The sequence below is a fragment of the Polyodon spathula genome, chromosome 21 (genome assembly GCF_017654505.1).
Source record: "Polyodon spathula isolate WHYD16114869_AA chromosome 21, ASM1765450v1, whole genome shotgun sequence".
NCBI classification, from domain to species: Eukaryota; Metazoa; Chordata; class Actinopteri; order Acipenseriformes; family Polyodontidae; genus Polyodon; species Polyodon spathula.
Genome location: NC_054554.1, coordinates 18,858,508 through 18,881,829, shown reverse-complemented (window position 1 = coordinate 18,881,829; position 23,322 = coordinate 18,858,508). Strand labels below are relative to the sequence as shown.

Here is a 23,322-nt window from a genome sequence, read left to right as displayed (position 1 = left end):
GCCAGTGTTGAAAAAAACTCACATCAGATCTCAGCTAGAGTTTGCCAGAAGGCACGTGGGAGACTCTGAGACCAAGGGGAAGAAGATTCTACAGTCTAATGAGACCAAAATAGAGCTTTTTGGCCTCAACACTAAGCGCTAAGTTTGGCGCAAGCCAAAGAACACCATCTTTACTGTGAAGCATGGTGGTGGCAGCATCATGTTATGGGGTTATTTCTCATCATCCAGGACTGGGGCACTTGTCAGGATAGAAGGGAAAATGGATGGAGCAAAATACAGAGAAGTTCTTGAGGAACACCTGCTGCCCTCTGCAAGAAAGCTGAAACTGGGACGGAAGTTCACCTTTCAGCATGACAATGACCCAAAGCACGCAGCCAATGCTAGTCGAATGTGTCAAATTTCAAATATATTTTCCTCTAAGGGATTTATCACTTTTTTTACCTTTCTACTGTGGTATTATGCCTTTTTTCGAATGGCTCAGGATGCAAATATAACTTCATCCACGTTTTTTTATACATATGTATTTATTAAACTATTAAAATAAATAAAAAAACATTTCTGTACATGTGCTACATTAAGTTTGGCAATGCTTGTTTGACTTGCCATGATGATAAAGAACATCTGAATTTGAGAGAAAAATTGAGGGATACATAGAGATGCATACAGAGATAGAGAGGAGAGAGAGAGAGAGAGACACTGCTACACAAGACTGTCTCAGAAACAGTGCCCTGTCACAAAGGCTGCTGCTGAATGCTTTTCCATTTACTAATTGAAGGAGGCACATTTGTTTTTCACAAAGGATGGAGTGAATGTGTGCAACATTTTCTGGAAGCTTTTTTTTTTTTTTTTTTTTTTTTTTTTTTAAAATCAACCTTTGTATAGAACACAACGACACATGCTTCAGCCACAGCAGGAGGCCTTTCCAGCAAATTAAACAGTAAAGCAAGCCATAGCTCAACCAAACCCTGTCAGCTCTGCACTGCACCTCATATCTGCACCTCAATCAATAACTATCTGAGTGTGATCTGTGTGTGTGTGTGTGTGTGTATGAATGATCTTTGTGTGTGTCTGCTCTCTGTCTATGTGTGTGTGGAAACTTAAACAATTTCTAAGAACTTGGTAATTTCAGAACTATTTGCTATGTGGGTCACCAATTCTATGCTAAATAGGGTGTCACCTCTAATGGCTGTTCATTGTACAGGAGGTGGCTATCCCTGTCAATCATGGACTTTGTGATAGAACGTGAATCCCTTTCAACCAGTCTCTCTCTCCTTCTACTTAATTGAATATTTCCTGTGTCTGTGATTAACGGAGCTGAAGTACTGTAACTCCCATGTTATATTACGACACTGGGATTTCCAGTGCTTGTGTAGCCTCCCCGTCTACTTTGCAAAGTGTACCAGTCAATTTAAAACACGCCCCTCTGATTAATGAGTGACAATGTCAGCCTGCGTTGTTCGCTGCAGAATGTTCAGTCAATCAGTGTCCCTGCTCCCCCAGCTCACCGCTCCCTGAATGCAGACTGCCAACAAAAGTTTCAAACACAGAATCTGATGACCAGAGGAGAGAGAGAGGTGCCCTCCTGGCCTGAAACCTTATCAGCCTCCCATACGAGATCTAAGCGAACCTCTAAACCAGCAGATATTCTACACAGCCGTCAAACCGAGAATCAGCGACAATGCTAGTCAATCAGGATCACCTGCATTATTTGTGTAGGTATGCAAGCATTGGTCCAGTGGTTTTACAGTGTTAATTAAATTAATTGCCAAATATTAAAGTCATATTTTTCACAATCATGGTAATGGTGTATTTGATTTTCGTTATGTTATTTTTTTCATAGCAATTAATGAATATATTGCCCAGTGCTTTTGGATATTTTTGGGTTCTGCACTTCTGTTTGCGGTCTTAGAAACAAACAAGACAGAAGACTGAGAAGGAGAGCCATAGTGGTGGATGACATGGAAATACATTCAAATAATGTTGCACTTCCATTAGAGACAAAGATCTAAAATGAGCAGCAGGCATGTACTTTCATTAAAAAAAAAAAAAACACACACATTTAAAAGTACCAAAAGAAACTCGGTAAATTCACAGACAAACATTTCACTGAGAAAGCCTGTTTCATAGATAAGGATGGAGTGCACATTAGTGGTTGTTTAATGTTCAAAATATCCTTTTTATTTCAAATCTATAGTAATATTGTGACAGTTCTCCCACCCTTGCTGTAATTTCACAGTGGGCAGACGATTCCTGAAAAGAGCTAGTTACAAGATCGCCACCCCTGTACTGTCTACCTCCCAGCGTAAATAAAGTGTCTTGACACAATCAATAGAGCACGGCTCAACCTGCTCAGATAAACGCTTCCAAGCACCCAGCAGACAATCCTTACAAAGACCGCCAGCACACACACTGCTACCTTTTACTTGTGTGAAACTGAGCGGAGTATTTGAAGCACCCTTCAGTTACTGTAACAATAACTTGGAGTTTTCCTCTTGCAATGGTGTTTATGAGTACGCATCATACAAGTCATTCTTTTTTTTATGCTACAGTAGTTGTCAATAAAGTACTTACAGTAGTTGGCATTTGATTATTTTCAGTGGTGGCGACATTAAGATCTGGCTGTGTTTAGATGTGCTGTATAAATATTGTATGACTTGTGCTTTAAGAGGGTTCAAAGTTTCATCTCAATTGGGTAAGCAGTTCTCTAGATGCACCTAAAATGGAAGTCTACCTGTACTTTAGCACCGGAGATACTGTATGCATCCCCAGATGAATGAATACTCACTGAAGAATCAGTTTGTCGCTATCCTGTTTCACAGTACAACAGAACACCCTAACATCCTTTATGACCCAACTTTAGTTCAATACGTTTCTAAGACTCAAACAGGCATTAATGGGATTCTGATCTGATGTGGCGTTGTTGCACAATGAAGAGCTATCCACGGGCCTCCTGTTCCCTTGATTCTTAGGGGACGTGACAGATAGAGATGCTTCACTGAACTGCAGCTTCTCATCTAATGAAGTCCTTCCTCTCCATCTCTCTCTGTAGGAGAGTTTTAATCGCGGCACTAAATCGATAGTCCCAGCCCTCCAGCTCTGCCCAGTCTGTCTGCCCCATCGCACAGCTGCACTCTTTAAATCAATCCACAGCCAGATGAAAATATCATGCATTACCAGAAAAGCCATTAAGTCAAAGCCGCTGTTACTCAGCTTGCTTACAGAATCAATCTCATTGCCCTAATTACACTGGCTCCAAAAGCACAAAACCACTCCACTCCCTGCCTGAAACTCAGTTGTGCAAGAGAAGTGAATCCTTAGGGCCCTGCGATTCCTCAGGCCAGGCCCTGGTCTCATTTACTCTGGCCTCGGGTGCCTTGGTTCAAGGACTTCAAGGGTAAACTGGTCACATGTAAAACATTTTTCATTGAGCAATTGCTAATTTGGATTAAAAAAAAATAAACTAAACAAAAAAAAGATCCGATTCTGATTCGATTCCATTCATCCATATTGTTTTTTAAAATGTTGAGTACAGTTTCTTCACAGTGGACTGGGGAACTATGTATGAAAAGCTACATTTGTCTGTATTCTTGTTTTTGCCACAAAAAAAATCAGTTTGAATGGTTTGGCAGTGAATTTACTAAGTTTCTACTGTGTGTTTAACAGATATGAATGGGATGCACATTTTATTTTAAAATGTTGAGTACTGTGGTAGAGCAGAGCTCTGCCCTGTATACATTGGCAGGGATGGGGTTAAATTCCCCTACCTGCCAGGGTTTATTGTGCTCAGGTGACTGGGGATTGATTGGAGTAATTAACGATCAATCAGCACCCAGCCACCTGACATAAAAGGAGGCCTCAGCATCCCAGTAGGTAGAGAAGGGGGTTGAGGAAGCAAGCTGACAGTTGTGCTTGCTGGTGTTTGATTTGCTGTTTTTTTTTTTTTTTTTTTTTTTTTTTTTTTTATTTTCTGGTAGAGTGAAGGCATTCCTCTATAAATACTTAGTTTGTTTTTCTTTTGAAGGGATACACTATTTAAAAATGACCTTGGTATAGCCTTTGCTTGGGTGCTCTCGAGTTGCCGTGGTAACCTGTTTAAACTATTTGTTTTGAAACTTGTGAGAGAGGGGAGGAGGAGTTGGCATTTGGACCCAGATGAAAACAAACTTGGGGGAGTAGTGGAGTTTGAATCCACAGCCCGGCTAATTTAAAGTGATCTGGACAATCTCTGTGGCTGGGGAAATGAATTTACAGAGACAGAAGGACATGCTGTATCAAGGCTTGAAATTCACACCAGCCCTGCATCCAGTCCTGGGTTTCAGCACTTTCCTTTTTTTTTTTTTTTTTTTTTATAGTAAATGAAATGTGCTCTGAACTACCAGATTTTCATCACAGCATGAATAACCTAAGGCAGCAGTTTACTATTAGTTGTTGTCCATGCAGCTATAAGGGAGAGTTTAACAACAAACTCCAAGCTCTGTTTCATTTAAAATAAACATGCAGTACTGAACTAAAAAGTAGTTCTGAAACCGGGGTAGGGTCAGTGCGAGTTTCAAGCCCTGCTGTATGCACTCCATCATCCAAAAACTAGTTTTATATTTGTTAACCCCCCCAAAAAAATGTGTTTCTGTAACAGTGAATGACAGCCAGGCTTGTATCACAATGTTACTCAACCCTCTTCTATCTTACACTTTACTGGAGGTAAAATAGGAGACTGTGTGTGTGTGCGTGCGTGGCAGTATTAGACACACTGTCTGGGGCTATTGCAATGGAAATAACTGAAACTCCCTGCAGCAGTGAAGACCACAAGAGCACAAACTGTAGGATGAGAGAAACTCCCTCTTGGATCCTGTCAGCAATAACCTAAGCCCACTAGTCAGTCCTGCTCAGGCTTTTGTCTTTTAGTTTACAGCAAGACCGCTGTTGAATTCTATACTAAAACCTTCATGGAATTGTAGCATGTCCATTCATTATATGAGGTTTAAAAGAAACAAGTTTTAACAAACACTGTATCTGGTACTACACTAGATTAAAGAAACATGTTTGCAAGCCCTGCTTTTAGACTGTCTTGCACTTTCTGGGTCATTTCACCTGGAGAGTGTAATAGTCCCCACCCCTTCACCCACTTTCTAGTCAATAATCAGCTGTTTCCCCAATTGACTGACAGTAACAATAACATGCTTTAACCCAGAACACACTGCTGGGGAGAAATGACCAAGAAAGTATAGCAGGAACAGACTTCCTGGAAGGCAGAGCAAGCAAACAGCGCTTCATGCAGGCCCGCATGTCAGTCTTAAAATGAAAGCAAGTTCATGGATTGTTTTGTTAGCTGCAATCACTTTAAGACTACTGGTTGAACTCGCAGTAGGCAGCCCCAGGCAAGATGGAAAAGCAGCAAGGTTCATTACATACTGCTACGGGCCTGTGTCCGAGGAAGTTGAGGTCTGTGTTCTCCCCAAAGAGATAGCCCTCCGGATGGGTGGAGTCAAACTTCTCCCCACCCATGATGAAGTGGCTGGCGAAGTAGCTGCCTGCGGAAAGACAGAGTTCAGAGTCAGGACAGCAGCAGCTCAAGGGTCCACACTACTGCAATGAGGGGTACAACAATACACTAATGTCACAATACATGCCGTGGTCTTTACAGGTTACTTGGATGATGCGTAGTAAGAGCCAATGGTCATTTAATAATGGACCATTTCTTTAAAAGACAACAATTAAATGTGATAGGGAGAGTATATTCATAACTGTAAAATACTTCATCCTAGAACCATTTGGTAAACTACAGAGCTACGATGTGCTTTTTGTCTTGTATCACGATTCATCCATAATTGCAAAGGTTCACAACTAAATAAGCACTAGAGTGCCACTATATAGATTGTGGTACTCTGAATAGTAGAGGTGTGCGATATACGTGTATATTGCAATATTCATCAGGCAATACCAGTATTTCTGGTTAAACCGATTCAGGGAAACGTCTACTGGAAAATGTCGGCTATTATCTCACGAGATAATCACTTCCGTCAGGTAGTGCTAACACAAAAGAAAATATGGCAAATGCACATGGGGATTTTGAGCTGCTTAAATTATGCAAAGCAAAGTCACGTGTGTGGAATCATTTCTTAATAAAAACTTCCAAAAAGGATGGCTGTATAACATCAAACATTGCAGTACGGTGTTTATGCAAGGCTGAAGTACAATATGCTAGCAGTACCACCGATATTACATACAGTAGTGCAGTCCTACATCTTAAAGTACCGGAAAGCCAATTACAATATTGATTTTTCTAAAACAAATGATAAGAATTCATGTTTTATTTGTACACTGAACTTGAGGTAACATTTAATAGGTAATGCATGTGTCTCGCATGCGACTTTTAGGGTACTCCCCCTTTCAGTGCTGCCAGATTGGCAGTTTTCCAGCCAGATTTGGCTTGTTTTGAAAGCATCTAGTTAGTTACTTATGCTTTGTAATATAAATCTTAAAAGCAAGGTCAGTAGTTTATTCCAAACCCTGGGTCTCTGCACTGACCGATATACAATGCAGCTTTAATCCCGTGTTTATGGCCAGTCACAGGATGCACTTTTGAAAAACATGTTTAACATAAAATGAAAATAAAATATATCATTTATGATAATTTCACATTTAAAATGAGTGTTTTGTTTTTGTTTTTTTTAGAGAATTTTAAATAGCTTTCAAGCCACTATTGTTTTTCTATTTTATAAAAAAAAATTGCGAGCACTTCAGAGGAGCCAACACAAATTAGTTACTGGGCATTTCATACGAGAGTTTAAATTTGTCATATTACATTCTAATACTTTTAAAATTTCTATAAAAATGACAAAAAGCACAGTGTTATATATATATATATATATATATATATATATATATATAAATAAATATCTCTCTCTCTCCTTAGCAAGTTGCTTCGCAATTAGACAAGCAGCCCTTTACATAAGCAAAAAATGTAAAGTGTGGCTTTCATACAACCACCTGCCCTGTATCCCCGGTAGAGATACGCATTACAGCAGGAATATTAAAAGAATAAAATGACTACACTAAGCGGAACTGGTAAGCAGTTTCTAAAGGCACAAGCTTCTTGACTGGTTATCAGATGACCAATATCTTTCGCATTTCCATTACAGTAATATAAATAAGGCCAGTGTCACAGGTAAAGTATCGTATTTCACAGAATGTACAAGCAGCTATTTTATAAATTATGTGTACACTATTTATTTTTATTTTTTTAAACATCAAATATAGCGATAAATGCACCAACATCATCAAAATCAACGTCAAAGTTATTCAAGCACTTCACAATAGCTTGTGAAACTGTGTTGTAATTAACAGCCTGTAGGTAAAGGGTATCTGCAAGGGCAGATTTCAGTTCTAGTATGTCAGATGCATATTCACGATTTAGGTCTTGCAAAACAAATACAATGTGTAACCCATACTGAAACAGAGCTCCGAATCTGTAGTGTAGTGCAACATCAGAAACAGAGCTCTGAATCTGTACGGTATCAACCAGAGCTCTCCTGATACAGGGGAACAAGGCAGGCTCAATGCAAGTATGTTTATAGGATAAAGCACTTTTATGCAGAAATATAAGTGTGACATACAGATGGACAAATGTACTGACAGACAGGCAACCCCATATATCCCTAGAATCTAATCCTTTACCAAGTTTCATTACAACATACAACTGCCTCCACTATATCCCTGTCACCAGGCCCTACATCCACAGTACGCATAGGGCTGAAGGAGGCTGCAGTGATCCACTTTAGAGAGGAGGCCTGTGTGAGCCAGCATTGCACAGCACATCCACTAACCAATGGGAGGAGACACAGACGCACACAGACTTGGTTATCAAGCATGACTTATTTTAAAACCCCTTTTGATTAAATTAAGAACCTGGACTGGATGATGCTGTACCAGCAAGCAAGGGCAGATCAAAGTGTTTAACTCTGTGAGCAACCAAGCCTGTTTATTACTGTTATTATCCTGCCAAGGGATATTATCAATGGGAGCTTACAAACATACATGTCACACACTAGCAATTATCATAAAACCTGCCAAGGACCTTCTTTCACACAAGTTTTAAAATGTCAAATCCCAGGGCATACAGTATGGCGTCTGTCGGACTGTCTTTGTGTGTGTCATTTTAGAATTTTACATTAAAAGGGAATTTCTCTTTTAATACATAAACTGAAAAAAGCAAAAAGCATTAGCTTCATAACAGCAAACTTAACTAAAGGTCAAACTGCCTACCAACTTTAGCTGCAGATTAATAATGTGACCTAATCTACTGTGGATTGCTTTTATATGTGCCTTCTGATCAATAATGGCATGAGAAATTTAACTCATGTCCAGAAGAGATGGATCAAGAGCTGGTGTGCTGTTAGGAGGCACACAGCTAGTTTAGAGAGGGCTTGTGAGGGAGGCGTTTGGAGACCCTGCCTCGATCAGGCTGTCCCTCCAAACTGGATGACCGAGCAAGAAGGTGACTGATCACAGAAGCTACCAAGAGTACAATGGCAACTTTGCAAGAGCTACAGGCTTTTATGGCCAAGACTGGTCAAAGTGTGCATGTGACAACAATATCCCAAGCTCTCCACAAATATGGCCTGTATGGTAGGGTGGCAAGAAGGAAGCCATCACTCAAGAAAGCCCACCTTGAATCCCATTTGAATTATGCAAAAAAACACTCGGGAGATTCTGTAGCCATGTGGCAAAAAGTTTTGTGGTCTGACGAAACTAAAATGGAACTTGTTATTTTTTATTTTATTAGGTGTTTTTGCCTCTGATCAACACAAAAAGTCCATAATGTCAAAGTGAAAAATGAAATCTTACAAATATAAAACAGAAAAGAACTGATTGCATAAGTATTCACCCCCTTTGCTATGACACACCTAAATAAGCTCTGGTGCAACCAATTGTCTTTAGAAGTCACATAACTAGTTGAACAGAGTCCACTTGTGTGCAATTAAGGTGTTTCACATGATTTCAGGTTAAATATAACTGTCTCTGGGAGGTCCCACAATTGGTTAGTACATTCCCTAACAAAAACTACATCATGAAGACGAAGGAACATTCAAAGCAAATCCGGAATAAGGTTCTTCAAAAGCACCATCAGGGGAGGTTATAAGAAAATTTCCAAGGTATTGAATATCCCCTGGAGCACAGTAAAGTCCATTGTTAAGAAATGGAGAGAATATGGCACAACTGTGACTCTGTCTAGAAACAGGCCATACTCAAAAACTGAGTATCCGGGTGAGAAGGGCACTAGTCAGGGAGGCCACCAAGAGGCCTATGGCAACTCTAAAGGAGTTACAGTCTTCCACGGCTGAGCTGGGAGACACTGTGCATACAGCAACAATAGCCCGGGTTCTTCACAAAACTGGCCTTTATGGGAGAGTGGCAAAAAGAAAGCCAGTGTTGAAAAAAACTCACATCAAATCTCGGCTAGAGTTTGCCAGAAGGCATGTGGGAGACTCTGAGACCAAGTGGAAGAAGATTCTGTGGTCTAATGAGACCAAAATGGAACTTTTTGGCCTCAACGCTAAGCGCTATGTTTGGCGCAAGCCTAACACTGCACATCATCCTGAGAACACCATCCCTACTCCACCATCTCTGCGCCAGGGCCTGGAAAGCTTTGGAAGATAGAGGGCAAAATGAATTCAGCAAAGTACAGAGAAATCCTGGAGGAAAACCTGCTGAAGTCTGCAAGAGACCTGGGACTTGGGAGAAGATTCATCTTCCAGCAGGACAATGACCCCAAACATGCAGCCAAAGCCACATTAGAGTGGCTTAAAAACAAAAAATGTCAATGTCCTGGAGTGGCTCAGTCAAAGCCCGGACCTCAATCCAATTGAGAATATGTGGAAAGAGTTGAAAATTGCTGTTCACCAAAGGTCCCCATCTAACTTGATGGAGCTTGAGCAATTTTGCAAAGAAGAATGGGCAAAAATTGCAGTCCAGATGTGCAAAGCTGATAGAGACTTATCCAAATAGACTCATGGCTGTAATTGCTGCCAAAGGTGCCTCTACCAAATATTGACTCAAGGGGGTGAATAATTATGCAATCAATTATTTTCTGTTTTATATTTGTAATTTAATTTAGAACAATTTGTAGATTTTACTTTTCACTTTGACATTATGGAATTTTTTTGTGTTGATCAGTGGCAAAAACTCCTAATCAAATCCATTTTGATTCCATGTTGTAACACAATAAAATGTGGAAAAGTCCAAGGGGGTGAATACTTTTGAGAGCCACTAACTCAGAGGGGTGGAGACTTATCCAATTATGATCTTTCAGTTTTGTGTTTTTAATATATATATTTCTTAATAAAAACTTTTTCCTCCTTAACAGTGTGGAATATGGTGTGTAGATAAGTGGGAAAAAATCCTCATTTAAATGCATGAAACTTTGAGGCAGTGACACAACAAAATGTGAAAAAAGTTCAAAGGGGTGTAGACTTTCTATAGGCACTGTATATTCTAATAGACTCAATTCCATACCACTGTCTGTGGTAAAGGTCCACTTCCACTGCCAAAGAGCCTCACACTAGCAGACCATTTGAGCATGACACAGGAAGTTATACAGTGCCAGGAAGAAGAGCAATTTGTGGAAAACATCAGCCTAAAGATTACAAGACTAGTGGCAATGTTACTGGGGCTTCTACAATTAATATTAAAGCATTAGAACAGAAGAACTAAAAAAAATGGTAACTGGTAGCTGGTAGCAGATTGATGACAAAACTCTTTTCCACTGCTCAACGTAATGATGAAAATCATTAAACCCCCCCCCGGCCCTGCTCGGCTCTGAGCCAGATTCAGATGTGTGGTAAGTTTCATGGTTTGATTCTCGCTCGATAAATAGCCAGTGGAAAACCACCTGCACTGGTGCCCTCAAGGCTCAGATGTGCCAATGGAAAAGTAGGATTTGTCCTTACAAGCTGTTGATTGATCATCATCAACATCATGACTAGGTAACCCATTCCATCCCCTCATCCTTCTCTGTGTGAAGGTCTCCTTCCCTCGGACCTAAGTCTCCCTACATTTCTAACTGCGTCCTCTGGTCCTGGTTTCTGTGATTGAAGTATTGGTTTGGGTTAATTATTCAACTCATTTTAAGATTTTAAAGACTTCAATCAAAATCCCTTAATTCTAAATAAATTCAGCTCCTTCACAATTTGCTGCTCATTCCTTTAAACCCTGGGCTTAGTGTGGCTGTGACTTTTAAAATGGCTTTTACTAGGTGCAATGCTAGCGATTCTTTCCAGAGTTCTGCAGAGGGGAGTTGCTGTTGCTCAGCACAAGCACTTGCAGTATACTGAGCCTTCCATGGAGACATAGCCCGCAGAATGCTGTTCAGCAAAAAAGGAGTAGACAAGACTGCAGTGGCACCGTTATGGATGTAAGCTAATCCATCCCCAAACAAACTACTCATATAGAAATGTGCATTATAACTATCATATGGGAGATACAGAAATTGAAGAAGGAATCTATGAAAAAGGCCTAGGAGTTTATATTGACTAAGAAATGTCATCATAGACAATGTAGGGAAGCTATAAAAAGGCCAACGAGATACTCGGATATATAGTGAGAAGTGTTGAATTTAAATCAAGGGAAGTAATGTTAAAACTTTACAATGCATTAGTAAGACCTCATCTAGAATATTGTATTCAGTTCTGGTCACCTCACTACAAAAACGATATTGTTGCTCTAGAAAGAGTGCAAAGAAAAGCAACCAGAATTATTCTGGGTTTAAAAGGTATGTTATATGCAGGCAGGTTTAAATTGAATCTATTCAGTCTCGAACAAAGAAGACTTTGCGGCGATCTGATTCAAGCATTCAAAATTCTAAAAGGTATTGACAATGTTGACCCAGGGGACTTTTTCAACCTGAAAAAAGAAACAAGGAACTGGGGTCACAAATGGAGATTAGATAAAGGGGCACCAAGAACAGAAAATAGGAGGCACTTTTTTACACAGAGAATTGTGGGTCTGGAACCAACTCCCCAGTAATGTTGTTGAAGCTGACACCCTGGGATCCTTCAAGAAGTTGCTTGATGAGATTCTGGGATCAATAAGCTACTAACAACCAAACTAGCAAGATGGGCCGAATGGCCTCCTCTCATTTGTAAACATTCCTATGTTCTTAGTGTAGGAAGAACAGTTGGCATTACAACTGGGTGGCAACAATAAAATGTCCAAATATTAGTAAACCAGGTTTTTAGGTGAAAGCTTTGTTTTATAAATATATATTAAAATAAATACACTAGTTTTTGAAAACCACAAAGGTGATCGTCTTCTCACCTGAAGGAGTTTATGAGGTAACTGTGATATGGAACACACCAACTTTCATAGGGGGCAGGTTGAGACACCAAACTCATTTTACTTGTGACCTGAGTAGCCGGATTTGAACCCAGGCCTCCAGAGATGAAAACATTAAGTTTATGGATTAAACCCATTTTCTAGCTTGTCCCCCCCCCCCCCCCAAGGACTACAATAGAATGTACATTAACTTTAAGTACCCCCTTTAAGTACCCTCTATTCATTACAGCATAACCCAATGCCCCCCCCCCCATGCCTTTTTGAGAAGATGACAGGTCAGAAGGATTAACTTAATGCCAGGTTAAAATATTGATGTTACAACTAGACTGGTATCCTGTTCGGTGTACAGTACTGCTTAAACCAGACCACTTGACCTCGACTTTTAGACCGTGTTTGAATGGTAGGAATAGCAGTGACCAAAGAAGCTTTTTTTTTTCAGCGTCACACAGGGTACTGTCCCTGGCTTTTTCCTAACAAAGGCTGGACTACTTTGACAAGCTCACGACTAATCAAATTCAATATGTGACCTCCCAGCGCAGCAGATCTTGCAAACAAATATTACAACAAGGCAAAATTTTAGAACTGTTATAATATTGTAAGTTAGAAATTATATTCTGTGTGGCAGTCGTTGTTACATTATAACGATGTATCATGCACACGGTGTGAAACATGCTACATTAAAACTTACTGTGTTTTGCTACACACGTCTGGATTAATTTAAAACTAAGCAACATATTAGCAGTTGTGTTTTTGTCTCTCCAGCATCATTATTAATTTTATGCAGTAGATATATGATCTGGTTATAAAGTAAAACCACGAAAATTATCATAGTTCCTCTTTATTTTCCAAGGAAATAAGGTCGGAATCATTGCAACAAATACAAGTAAAACAGCGAGATTAGTAGTTGCTGAGTTTTCAAGAAAGTAAAAAAGAAATATATAAGAACATATGAAAGTTTACAAACGAGAGGAGACCATTCGGCCCATCTTGCCCGTTTGGTTGTTAGTAGCTTATTGATCCCAAAATCTCATCAAGCAGCTTCTTGAAGGATCCCAGGATGTCAACCAGGTTTTTAGGCGATACCTTTGTTTTATATGCTACAGAAGGCTCGATTTTTGCAAAAATGACATTCGTACCATTTGTTTTATATGCTACAGAAGGCTCGATTTTTGAAAAAATGACATTCGTACAATTTAAAACATCTTTTTTTTTTTTCAATACGTTTGAAATGGTACTGCATGGTCACACTCCATGTGTGCCGATGCCCTGTTTGTATCAAGGACTTACCAGATTTTGGGGGATATCTGTAGACCGAATTAGAAGGAATGTCGAGCTCCTCGACTCCAGCATTCTGTCTGCTTGATAATGCTCCCATTTCAAGGCAAAACAAAAAAAGTAATAGTAATCAAACCGCCAAGTTCTTCACACTAATAATATAATAAAAGCCCCACCGTCATCATTGTACAGTCCCGTTTGCTGTGTCCTTGTTACCGCTAGGACCGTTTTCTTAAACTGTACAGCTAATATGGTACCGGTTACAACTAATCAGACCTGCACATTTCTTCACTGCGCAAAATAAAGATGATGCTCTTAAGTGTTGATCTCCCGAAGGTCTTTGGAATGTGATGTACATACGCAGTTTGTGCAGTAAGGCCCTCCTTCCATTGAAAGCAACAGAACGCTATTTTGTAGTAATTAGAAGCAATTGCAGCAACCGAGTTTACACAGTGCCGGGATCTCTCTGCTTTATTTACAAACGGAGCAGGAGAGGAGAGAAAGCAAATGGCTACATCTGACGTCAGGTATGGCTCCAGCAGCCTCGACGTTGCAGCCAGATTATTTGGTACAGCTCCGAGCTTCTGCCTTAAACCAGTTCCACGTTTTCCAAAGCCGGTCCAGGTGTAATTCATTAAACACTGCCCATTTTACACTGTACAGCTGAGCCGCGCCGTGTCTGTACCGAGTCCTCACGGTGCGGTTAAGGTGATCCTAGTTTGTTTTTTTCACTGCAGAGCCGAGCCGTGCTACTGACATCACACGCAACGTAAACCAGTTATTAATTATTGTTATTAATTAACTCGGTTTTCCAAAAGATGCGCAAATGGTGTTCAAAAATTAACAGACCAAAAGTACAGCTCTATCTTGTATCGCTGTATTTTGTAAGTATATTTAGGAATTTCTTTATAATCCACAAATTGTACTGATTACATCGAATTAAAGTTCAATTAGTTCTGTTGAAGGGGAAAGTAGGTTTTAAAAATATGACTTGCCAAAGATATACCATTTAAGGATGGTTGTTTCTATAGTTGGTTTTTGTTTGGGTGCTTAAAAAAGATGAGCGAACGCAACGATGTATGGTAAGGCCGTATTTTGTTTTACAATATTTTTGCAAATATTTCTAGAATATGTTTTATTTTATAATTGTTTTTTCTCTTTATAGTAATATTATAAAGGTTTAGGATGAGAAATCTGATAGAATTTGAGTGTGTGAGTTAAGTGTTGGCCTACCGTACCCGCGGTTTATGTCCATTTGCTTCAAATCGTCAGAAATTTGACTCCAAATGTTCGTGAACAATTCTATCTGCCCAGAGAAACTACAGCATGTTTTCTGAGCTACCCGCTCAGATTGTCAGACTAGTCTGACAAACTGCGTTACCCCTCAGAATGAGCTCCCCTGATTGAAGTATAGCAGACATTCATTAAAGACAGTACACTATACCCTGAGACGCTTACAGTATGTTGTGTCTACACATTTTCTTTTTAAAATTGTTTTTTTTTTAAAGGACTTTTAATACTATAAATCAGGTGATGCTTTGCGATACGTCTGCGAGTTAAAGACCGTGGATCAGAGGGGGTGCACTATCTCATGGGGTGCACTTTTTCATGCTACACGGGTTCCCGTTCAATTCGAAGATGACCGCCAAATTGAATACTTTTGGGATATGCTTGCTTGTCGTATTCGCTGAACATTTTGTATCAAAATTGCCGATAGGCCCCTCCATGGTGTGAGGTCCTCGGTCCCGCCTCACCGAGGTAATAAATAATCACTGAGTGGAGATCTCAGCCTCATTTGCCTTTCACAGACAGGCAGGTAAAGTGGTAAGTATTACTCTAACCCTTTTTTCCACTTGTGATTGACTCTTTAGCGCGCCTTCTTCGAGTTTTTGTGAGTTCCCTTGCAATTATTTGCTGGAAGTCTAACACATATGACCTGCGTTTTGTTTAAATAAATAAATAAATAAAGAAATAAATCTTTATTGGCGTACATCGCTCAGCAATTGTAGCCTGTTTTCTAACCTCTGCAGCTTGCTGCACGTTCCTTCTGTTTTTTCCTCTTCTCCTTGCAGCTGTAAAAGAAAGCGAGTCCAGCCTTGCTCTGCAGGCCACCAATTACTACTGATTCTACTATCAGGAAAAAAAAACAAAAAACAACACTCCAGCTTGCTGTCGAGTGTCTCTTTCCTACTAATAAATAACCGCTCGCTTCCTCCATTAGGCCTTGGTCTCACTGTTGAGCAGACCGTGTGCATCACCACTCACCTACAAGGTGTGTTAGTGTGTAAAAAGAAATTAAACCTGACACAGGTATCGGCCCCAGATTCCAATGCCCTCGAACTCGGTTCGGGCACTGACCGAAAGGGCCACCAACTTCCTCCGGGTACCCTGGAAGGCAAGTTCCAAGCAGCGTGGGTCTGTTTTCAGACCAGCGCAGACTTCGACCCCCCCAGTCCTTTCTGGAATTCCCGGACTTCCTGGAGGAGGTCAAATCCTTTTGGCAACACCTGGCCTCAGCGCCCAGCACGTCCAAGAGTGGAGCCGCACTTGCCTCCATGGAAGGAGCAGAGGTGGTAGGTCTCGCAGTTCCCCCCCAACTCCACCATATCGGCCCTAGAGCGAGCCCCCCCAGTAGGAGGTCTATCCAAGGATCCTGTATGGCCTAACGGCCAATGCAGGATCACAGAAACCCACCTGAAAAAGGCTTACGCGTCCGAAGCGCAGGTGACATGCCTTGTAAACACAGGAGGCCTCTTGACGGCCTACCTGGAAGGTATGCTGCCCTCTGTTACCCTTCCCAAGCCGCTAGCTTCAGAGCTACACGCAGTCTCGAGCACTTTATTGCAAATATTGGGGTTCCAAGGCCAAGTCCTGGGCAGAAGCCTGGCAGGCTTAGTGGTGGTGCGCAGACAGCTGTGGCTCTCTCAGACAAGGGTCCCAGATGCAGACAAGTCTGATATATTGGACGCGCCTATCTTTTGGACCAGCGGTAGAGGAGATCCTGCAATGCTCTCACTTAGAGCGAGAGGCATACTGACATGGCAGCAATGCTCCCCTCCCATGCCTCGGCAAGGGGAAGGGGGAGGCAATGGCATCTGGCAGTTACCACGGTAACCCGGACTATCCCGATCCCTACGGCACCACAGGGTGACCCGAGGCACCGCCTCCAGGCCATCACGGCAAGGAGGCAGCAACTAGCGTAGGTGGAACACTGAACATGGGGCCACAGCGCCTAGCGAGACCGTTCCACCGGAACTGCCCCAGGCAGCCTCCAAGGCAGTCTCTGCTCCAGCCTCAGCAGCCCCAGCAGGGGCCCTGAAGGCTTAAAGCCTCAGACCCACCTGAATGCACAACACCATCTGCACTACTGGCGCAAATGCACCTCAGACTCTTGGGTGCTCGCCACAGTACACACCAGCTATGCATTGCAGTTCCACTCGGGACCACCTCACTTTCGAGGGATCACGGTCACATCCGTGAACGACCCTCTCCAGGACTTGGCCCTCAAACAAGAAGTAAAAACACTACTTCAAAAACAAACCATCCATCGCATAGAACAAACCTACCAAAAAGCAGGGTTCTACTCGAGGTATTTCTAGTGCCAAAGCAGGACAATGGCCTTCACCCCCTCCTTCACCTGAGACACCTCAACAGGTTCTTGAGGGAGAGGAGGTTCCAGATGGCAATACATCACTGCATCTTCCATTCTGTCCAGCAGGGCGACTGGCTTACAACAGTGGACCTGAAGGACACGTATTTTCACGTTCCTCTCTGTCCAGTGCACAGGAAATAGCTCCGCTTCACCTTTTCAGGGGAGTGTCTTCGAGTTCTAATTGGCCTCTCCTTAGCCCCTGCACGTTTTGCTATTCTTGCTCCCTTGTAGCTGCAAGGGATAAGGGTGATGAATTACCTGGACGACTGGCTGATTTGTTTCCAGTCCCAGGCAGGAGCAGTGGCCCACACAGCGATTGTGACGGAGCATCTGTCGAGCCCAGGTCTCACCCTCAACGATGCAAAAAAGCCAATTAACACCAGTGCAGAATATGGTTTATTTGGGTCTCCAGCTGGATTCCCTTACAATGCGGATGACAGGGTAGCTGCTATTCGCAATTGCCTGGTTCTGTTTCACCAGGGTCCATAGTGCAATTAGTGTTGTGCCAGAAACTACTGGGTCTGATGGCCGCAGTATCCTCAGCTATTCAACTGGGGCTACAGCGCACCAGCCCCTCACCTGAGCGAAGGTGTAAGGATGGGAGTTATTTACAATCATCAAGTGGTGACGACAGATGCAACCAACTCCAGTTGGAGGGTGGTCTGGGAAGGTAGAGGATTTTGCGGATCCTATTCAGGCCGCTAGACATCCCTGCACATAAATGCACTAGAGCTGAGAGCAGTCCACCTCGCACTACAACATTTTCTCTCTGTGCTCCGCAACAAACATGTCCTTGTCCGCACTGACAATGTGTCAGTGGCTGCGTACGTAAACCACCAGGGAGGGCTTTGGTCCCCAGGGTTACACAGCATAGCCTTTCGGCTACTGATCTGGGCACAGAGGCACCTACAGTCCCTCCATGCTGTACATCTCCCAGGAGTGATGAACTGGGCGGCGGACCTCCTCTCCAAGGAGGGTCCTCACACGTCAGAATGGCGACTGCACCCTCAGGTGGTAAAGCGCATTTGGGAATGCTTCAGGGAAGCCAAGGTCTATCTCTTTGCCACAGCAGAGACGACCCATTGCCCCCTGTGGTTCTAACTCCCGCAGCTGCAGAGGTCCACTAGGCATTGATGCCCCTTTGAGTCACGAGTGACCCAAAGCACTTTTCTACGTTTTCCTGCCTATACCGCTGCCCCCTGCCTTCCTTGAGAAGGTCAGGAGAGAGGAAGTGACAGTTCTCCTGGTTGCCCCAAGATTGCCCAAGAGAACCTGGTTTTCAAACTTCTGCCAGCTGCTACAGGGACAACCCTGGGAGATCCCACTGTGCATGGATCTCCTCAGCCAGAGTAAAGGCACCCTCTGGCACCCAGAACTGGGCAGACTCCAGCTGTGGGTCTGGCCCCTGAACCATCTGTCCACCCTAGGGCTCTCAGACGCAGTAGTTAATACACTGCAGAATGCAAGGGCTTCTTCCACAAGAGTGCTGTACGCCTATAAGTGGAAATATTTTCAAAACTGGTGTATGGCCATGATCCTGTGCATTGCCCTATAGCAGTTATTTTACAGTTTTCTACAAGATCTACTAGATGCAGGTAAATCCCCCTCTACGTTGAAAAAGTAGCTAGCAGCCATATTTGCTTGCCACGTTCAGTATCCCCGGGCGCTCATATTCTGGTGACCCATTTTCTAAAGGGTGCTCAGCGGTTATGACCTTCTATAAAGGACGTCCTCCCCAAATGGAGTCTAGATGTGATACTGGAGGCTCTCGAGGCCCTGTTCGAGCCCATAGATACCACAGAGCTGAAATATCTCTCTATGAAGACAACCTTTCTGTTAGCTATCACCCCAACTAAGTGGGTCAGTGAGCTACAGGCAGTGTCCGTGCACAGTTCCTGTATGCGTGTTTGGGACAATGGAAACAGGGTATCGTTGTGATAATCCTCCCTAAGGTTATTACAGGGTTTCACTTGAATCAATCAGTGGAACTACAGGCTTTCCATCCCCCTCCCTTTTCGGAGGAGTCGGATAAGAGATTAAATCCCTCTGCCCAGTTCTGTATTGAGAGGCTATGTGGATAGGACAAGAGCGCTGTGTCAGTCTGACCAGCTCTTCATTTGTCATGGTGAACAGACCCGAGGTCAAGCCCACTGAGCAGTGACTGTCCCATCGGATTTTAGACATGGTTTTGACTGAGTATACTAATGACGGCCTACCCCCACCTTGGAGGGTGGCTGCGCACTCAGCCAGAGGTGTGGCTACGTCATGGGCCCTCTTCAGAGGTGCCTCGTTGACCGATATATGCACTGCGGCTAGCTGGACTACCCCGCATAAGTTTACCAGGTTCTACCGACTAATGTTGTAGATCCCTCTATGCCTTTAACAGGCACCAGGGTCCTTGAGGTTGCACGCTTACACCACCAACACTAGATGGTGTAGTGAAATGTCCCACAGATACTGTTCGATTATTCTCTCTCACAACGGCTCTGGTATACTTTCCCAAAAGTATTAAATTTGGTAGTCATCTTTAAATTGAAAGGGAGCGATAGGTTACGGATGTAACCCCAGTTCCCTGAAAGAGAAGATAACCTCCAACCTTGTGAGGTCACATCACTCCGTCACTCCGTAGAGGGTAGCTTTGATATAAAATGCTCATTGAATACCTGACAAGCAGGCATATCCCAAAGGTATTCAATTTGGTGGTCATCTTCTCTTTGGATAGCCCATACACGTGTTCCTATTTATAGTTAATAGCAATATTGACTGTATTTGATACCTGTACAAAGTTATTATAACTTACCAAAAATGGTAGCTCAGATTTATGGGCGTGTATCGAAGAGGGAGGAATTAAAGTAAAAAATCAATATCCCGGCGCATGCAAATTTTGTGTGGGGATGCGTACGATATATAGGTAGCTTATCGTGGTCGGTATAGATTTGTCAGAACACCTGCACTTCCTCAGCATCCCAAGGCTCTACTTTTCTCTCATCAAACTCGCTGCCGCTACCCGTATTTTACAGTGCCACCTGCTGTCTACTGTACATTCTTTTAAAACCTGCATTAACACACAATTCAACATCTGCGAAATCAATAAAATAAACGGGTGTGACTAAAAACCTGTCTGGTACCATGTGATACCGTCCGGTACCATCAGGTACACCGTCTGATACACCCGTCCAATACTGTCCGATACACCTCCAGTCCCGCCCGGTACCATCCGATACACATACGAATGCATATTAATAATAAATAGCTTCTTACAGTTACAGATGTATATTTAAAGATTGTTTGATATATTTTACATAGCATAGTTTCTGCAGTGGCAGGACTCAAAGTAGGAACGTTGCGAAAACTTATCTGTTTACATAATAATTAATCTGTAAATATACACCTCTGTTATTTAATTTTCATATATATATTCTTATATATTTTCTTAAATGTACAAAATGTACAGTAGGCTACAATATATAACGTTTGCACAATTTTATCAAAAGTAACCTTTATATATGTAACAGGGTTGCTCACGTCAATCTAATTAGGCATGTTTTATTAACGATGGTTTGTAGTTGATTCACTGTTTGATTTGTCACTTTTGAGTTAGTGTTTGTCTTTTTGATTTTACACTGTATAAATCACGTTTATTTTTGCACATTACTTTTGTTACTATTATTGTATTAGATACTATAACACTTCAAATTAGTTGCTCAGGTGTAGTTTGACTTATTGTGATCACAAGTTTTTGAAGATTCTGATTAATGTGAATAAAACATTGCTACATGACAAGCTTGTTTTCTTCTCGCCCAAACTAAGCTGTATTAATAACAGTCAAAGTTGTTATAATAGTGGAAAACACTAGTGGTGGCTTTGAGTAAATTGTTGATGCTCATAACATCCATATATTGTAATCCCTGAATGTGTCTGACTTTTGCACAGCAGTGTATATAAGAATAAATAAAAATAAATTTGAATAATAAATAGGAGCATAGATATAGGCCCATATTTACAGATTATATTTACTAGGTTACAAAGACACACACACACACAAATGATGATATACTGACAGGAATAGAATAAATGGAAGAACAGATACAAGTTACCTACTAAATCGCAAAAACCAAGTACGTGATTAAAAGAGGCATATACACTTCTAGTCCAGTCTCTACAGAGTTTAAACTAGATTGATCAGTTGGAAAGGGATGAGAAGCTTTCAGAAATATTGATGGACTCCAGTGGGTCAAAACGCAACATGTGGACTAATAATTCCGAATCCGAAGTCTTTAATTGCATTTGTAAAGGAAGTCTTACCCATACCAACAGAAAATATAAATAGCAGTAGGTTATGAACACTGTCAAATTTATTGGACGGAACTTAAGGTGAACGGTACCAGGCAGGGCTATAGGTATACCGGACGGGACTAAAAGTGTATCGGACTGTATGGGACGGCACCAGATGAGTTTTAGTCACACCGAAATAAACAGTAAAGACATTATCAACACATTTCTTCTTGTTGCTATCCCTTGATGTAAATGTTTGGACTACATTTCTGGCTCTGTAAAAGGAGCTGCTACATCAGCTAAAATACTTTTGTATAAAAACCTGCCTATTTGTATGTGACTGCCGCTATCAAAACCCTTTTATGACTTCACTATTGTGCACCCCAATGTAGGTCTCAAATGGGCAGTTCCAAAAGAGAATACATGCATTTTCATTTTAAATGTGACACCTGGAACTACAATGGAGAGCACTGCTTTTCTTTGCATCCCCCTTACTGTGTAATGGTGTTTGCTACCATTTGCAGCGGTTCAGGATTCTCCAGTATTGAACTATTAGAATTTTTCTCTAAATCTGCCTTTATCTAGCTTTGGTCTTGTCTGGAGAATCTGAACTAAACAGCCTTCCTCATTTCACTCAAATCATGACCTTTTCTGAGACACAGGTCACACTGTCACAGGATTTGACAGGAATGAGGTCAGCTGTTAGGATTAGGATTAGGTTAGGCATTTAGGATTCTCCAGACAAGGGCAAGACAGATCAAATACAGATGAAGAAAAATGATAACTCAATAGTGGAACAACAGGATGGAATGATTGCAAACCCCACTGAATTGTAAGCGGAAAGGGAAAAATATAATTAATGACATTTGAAGCTAGTTACTCTTTCAAATAGACCCTAATATTTGAATTTAGTAACAATAACATGTTTGGTCAATAGAGGGAACTGGTAAACATATGTTTAAAAAACTATTTGTAAAATGTGACTGGGCCAAAATGTTTCCTGTTTCCATTTTCACACAGTACAACACTACATATGCTTTGGAAGTGATGGTCATGTGTGAACTCCGAAGGGTTTATCCCAGCATCCAACCCTAAGGTTGGGCATTCAATTCTCATGTATCCCACACTACCCCATGCAGTGTTTTTCTTAGTCTGTGGTGAGCATTTTTCCTGCCAGAGTTCTAAAGTTCTGTGCCTCTTGTGAGAGAAGACATCAACTATGTGAGGCATGGTTTCTATTTGACATCAACTATGTGAGGCACGGTTTCTATTTGACAGCTTGAGCTGGGGTCGTGCTCGGTTGCTGTTATTAATGAGCGTGTGGTTCCCATATTAAATATCGACTGGATGAGCCTATTGGGAAAAAAAAATTGCTCACCAGTTATTACAGACACCGTAATATGCACAATTACTGGAATACCTCAAGACTGGTCATTTATATTCTTTATACCTACCTCCACGAAAACCTCTGGGAGTGAGAATTTCCATTTTACCGTCAGTAATCTGCGATATAGAAACAATAGGTATAAAAATTAGGCATCTTACACAACTTCTAAAAAGTATCATGCATTCTACCATTTTGGTTCTGTGTTTCTTTTCTCTTACTGTTTTAAATTAGGCAATCCCTATCTGCCTGTTTTGACAATTTTCCAAGCTTTTCAGTTACAGTGGTTTGACTTCATTTTCACAACAAATGAAAAACAACAGAAGCAATGGAGTGTTCTAATAAATGTGCACATATATATATATATAATATCATCCTATGTAGTTAAATGTAGTTGATGTTGATT

At 41.6% G+C, this 23,322-nt stretch overlaps 1 protein-coding gene across 3 annotated transcripts in view; it reads right to left on the bottom strand.

Moving 5' to 3' along the window:
• Positions 1-14,331, bottom strand: part of LOC121296458 (E3 ubiquitin ligase RNF157-like) — a 53,104-nt gene extending 38,773 nt beyond the window's left edge. For all 3 annotated transcript variants that reach the window (XM_041222053.1, XM_041222055.1, XM_041222054.1), the window contains exons 1-2: positions 13,618-14,331; positions 5,410-5,528 (exon numbers count right to left, since the gene is read on the bottom strand). In XM_041222053.1, coding sequence (XP_041077987.1) covers positions 5,410-5,528; positions 13,618-13,705 — 207 coding nt within the window. In that variant the 5' untranslated portion in view covers positions 13,706-14,331. The remainder of the gene's footprint in view (positions 1-5,409; positions 5,529-13,617) is intronic.
• Positions 14,332-23,322: the final 8,991 nt, after the last annotated feature.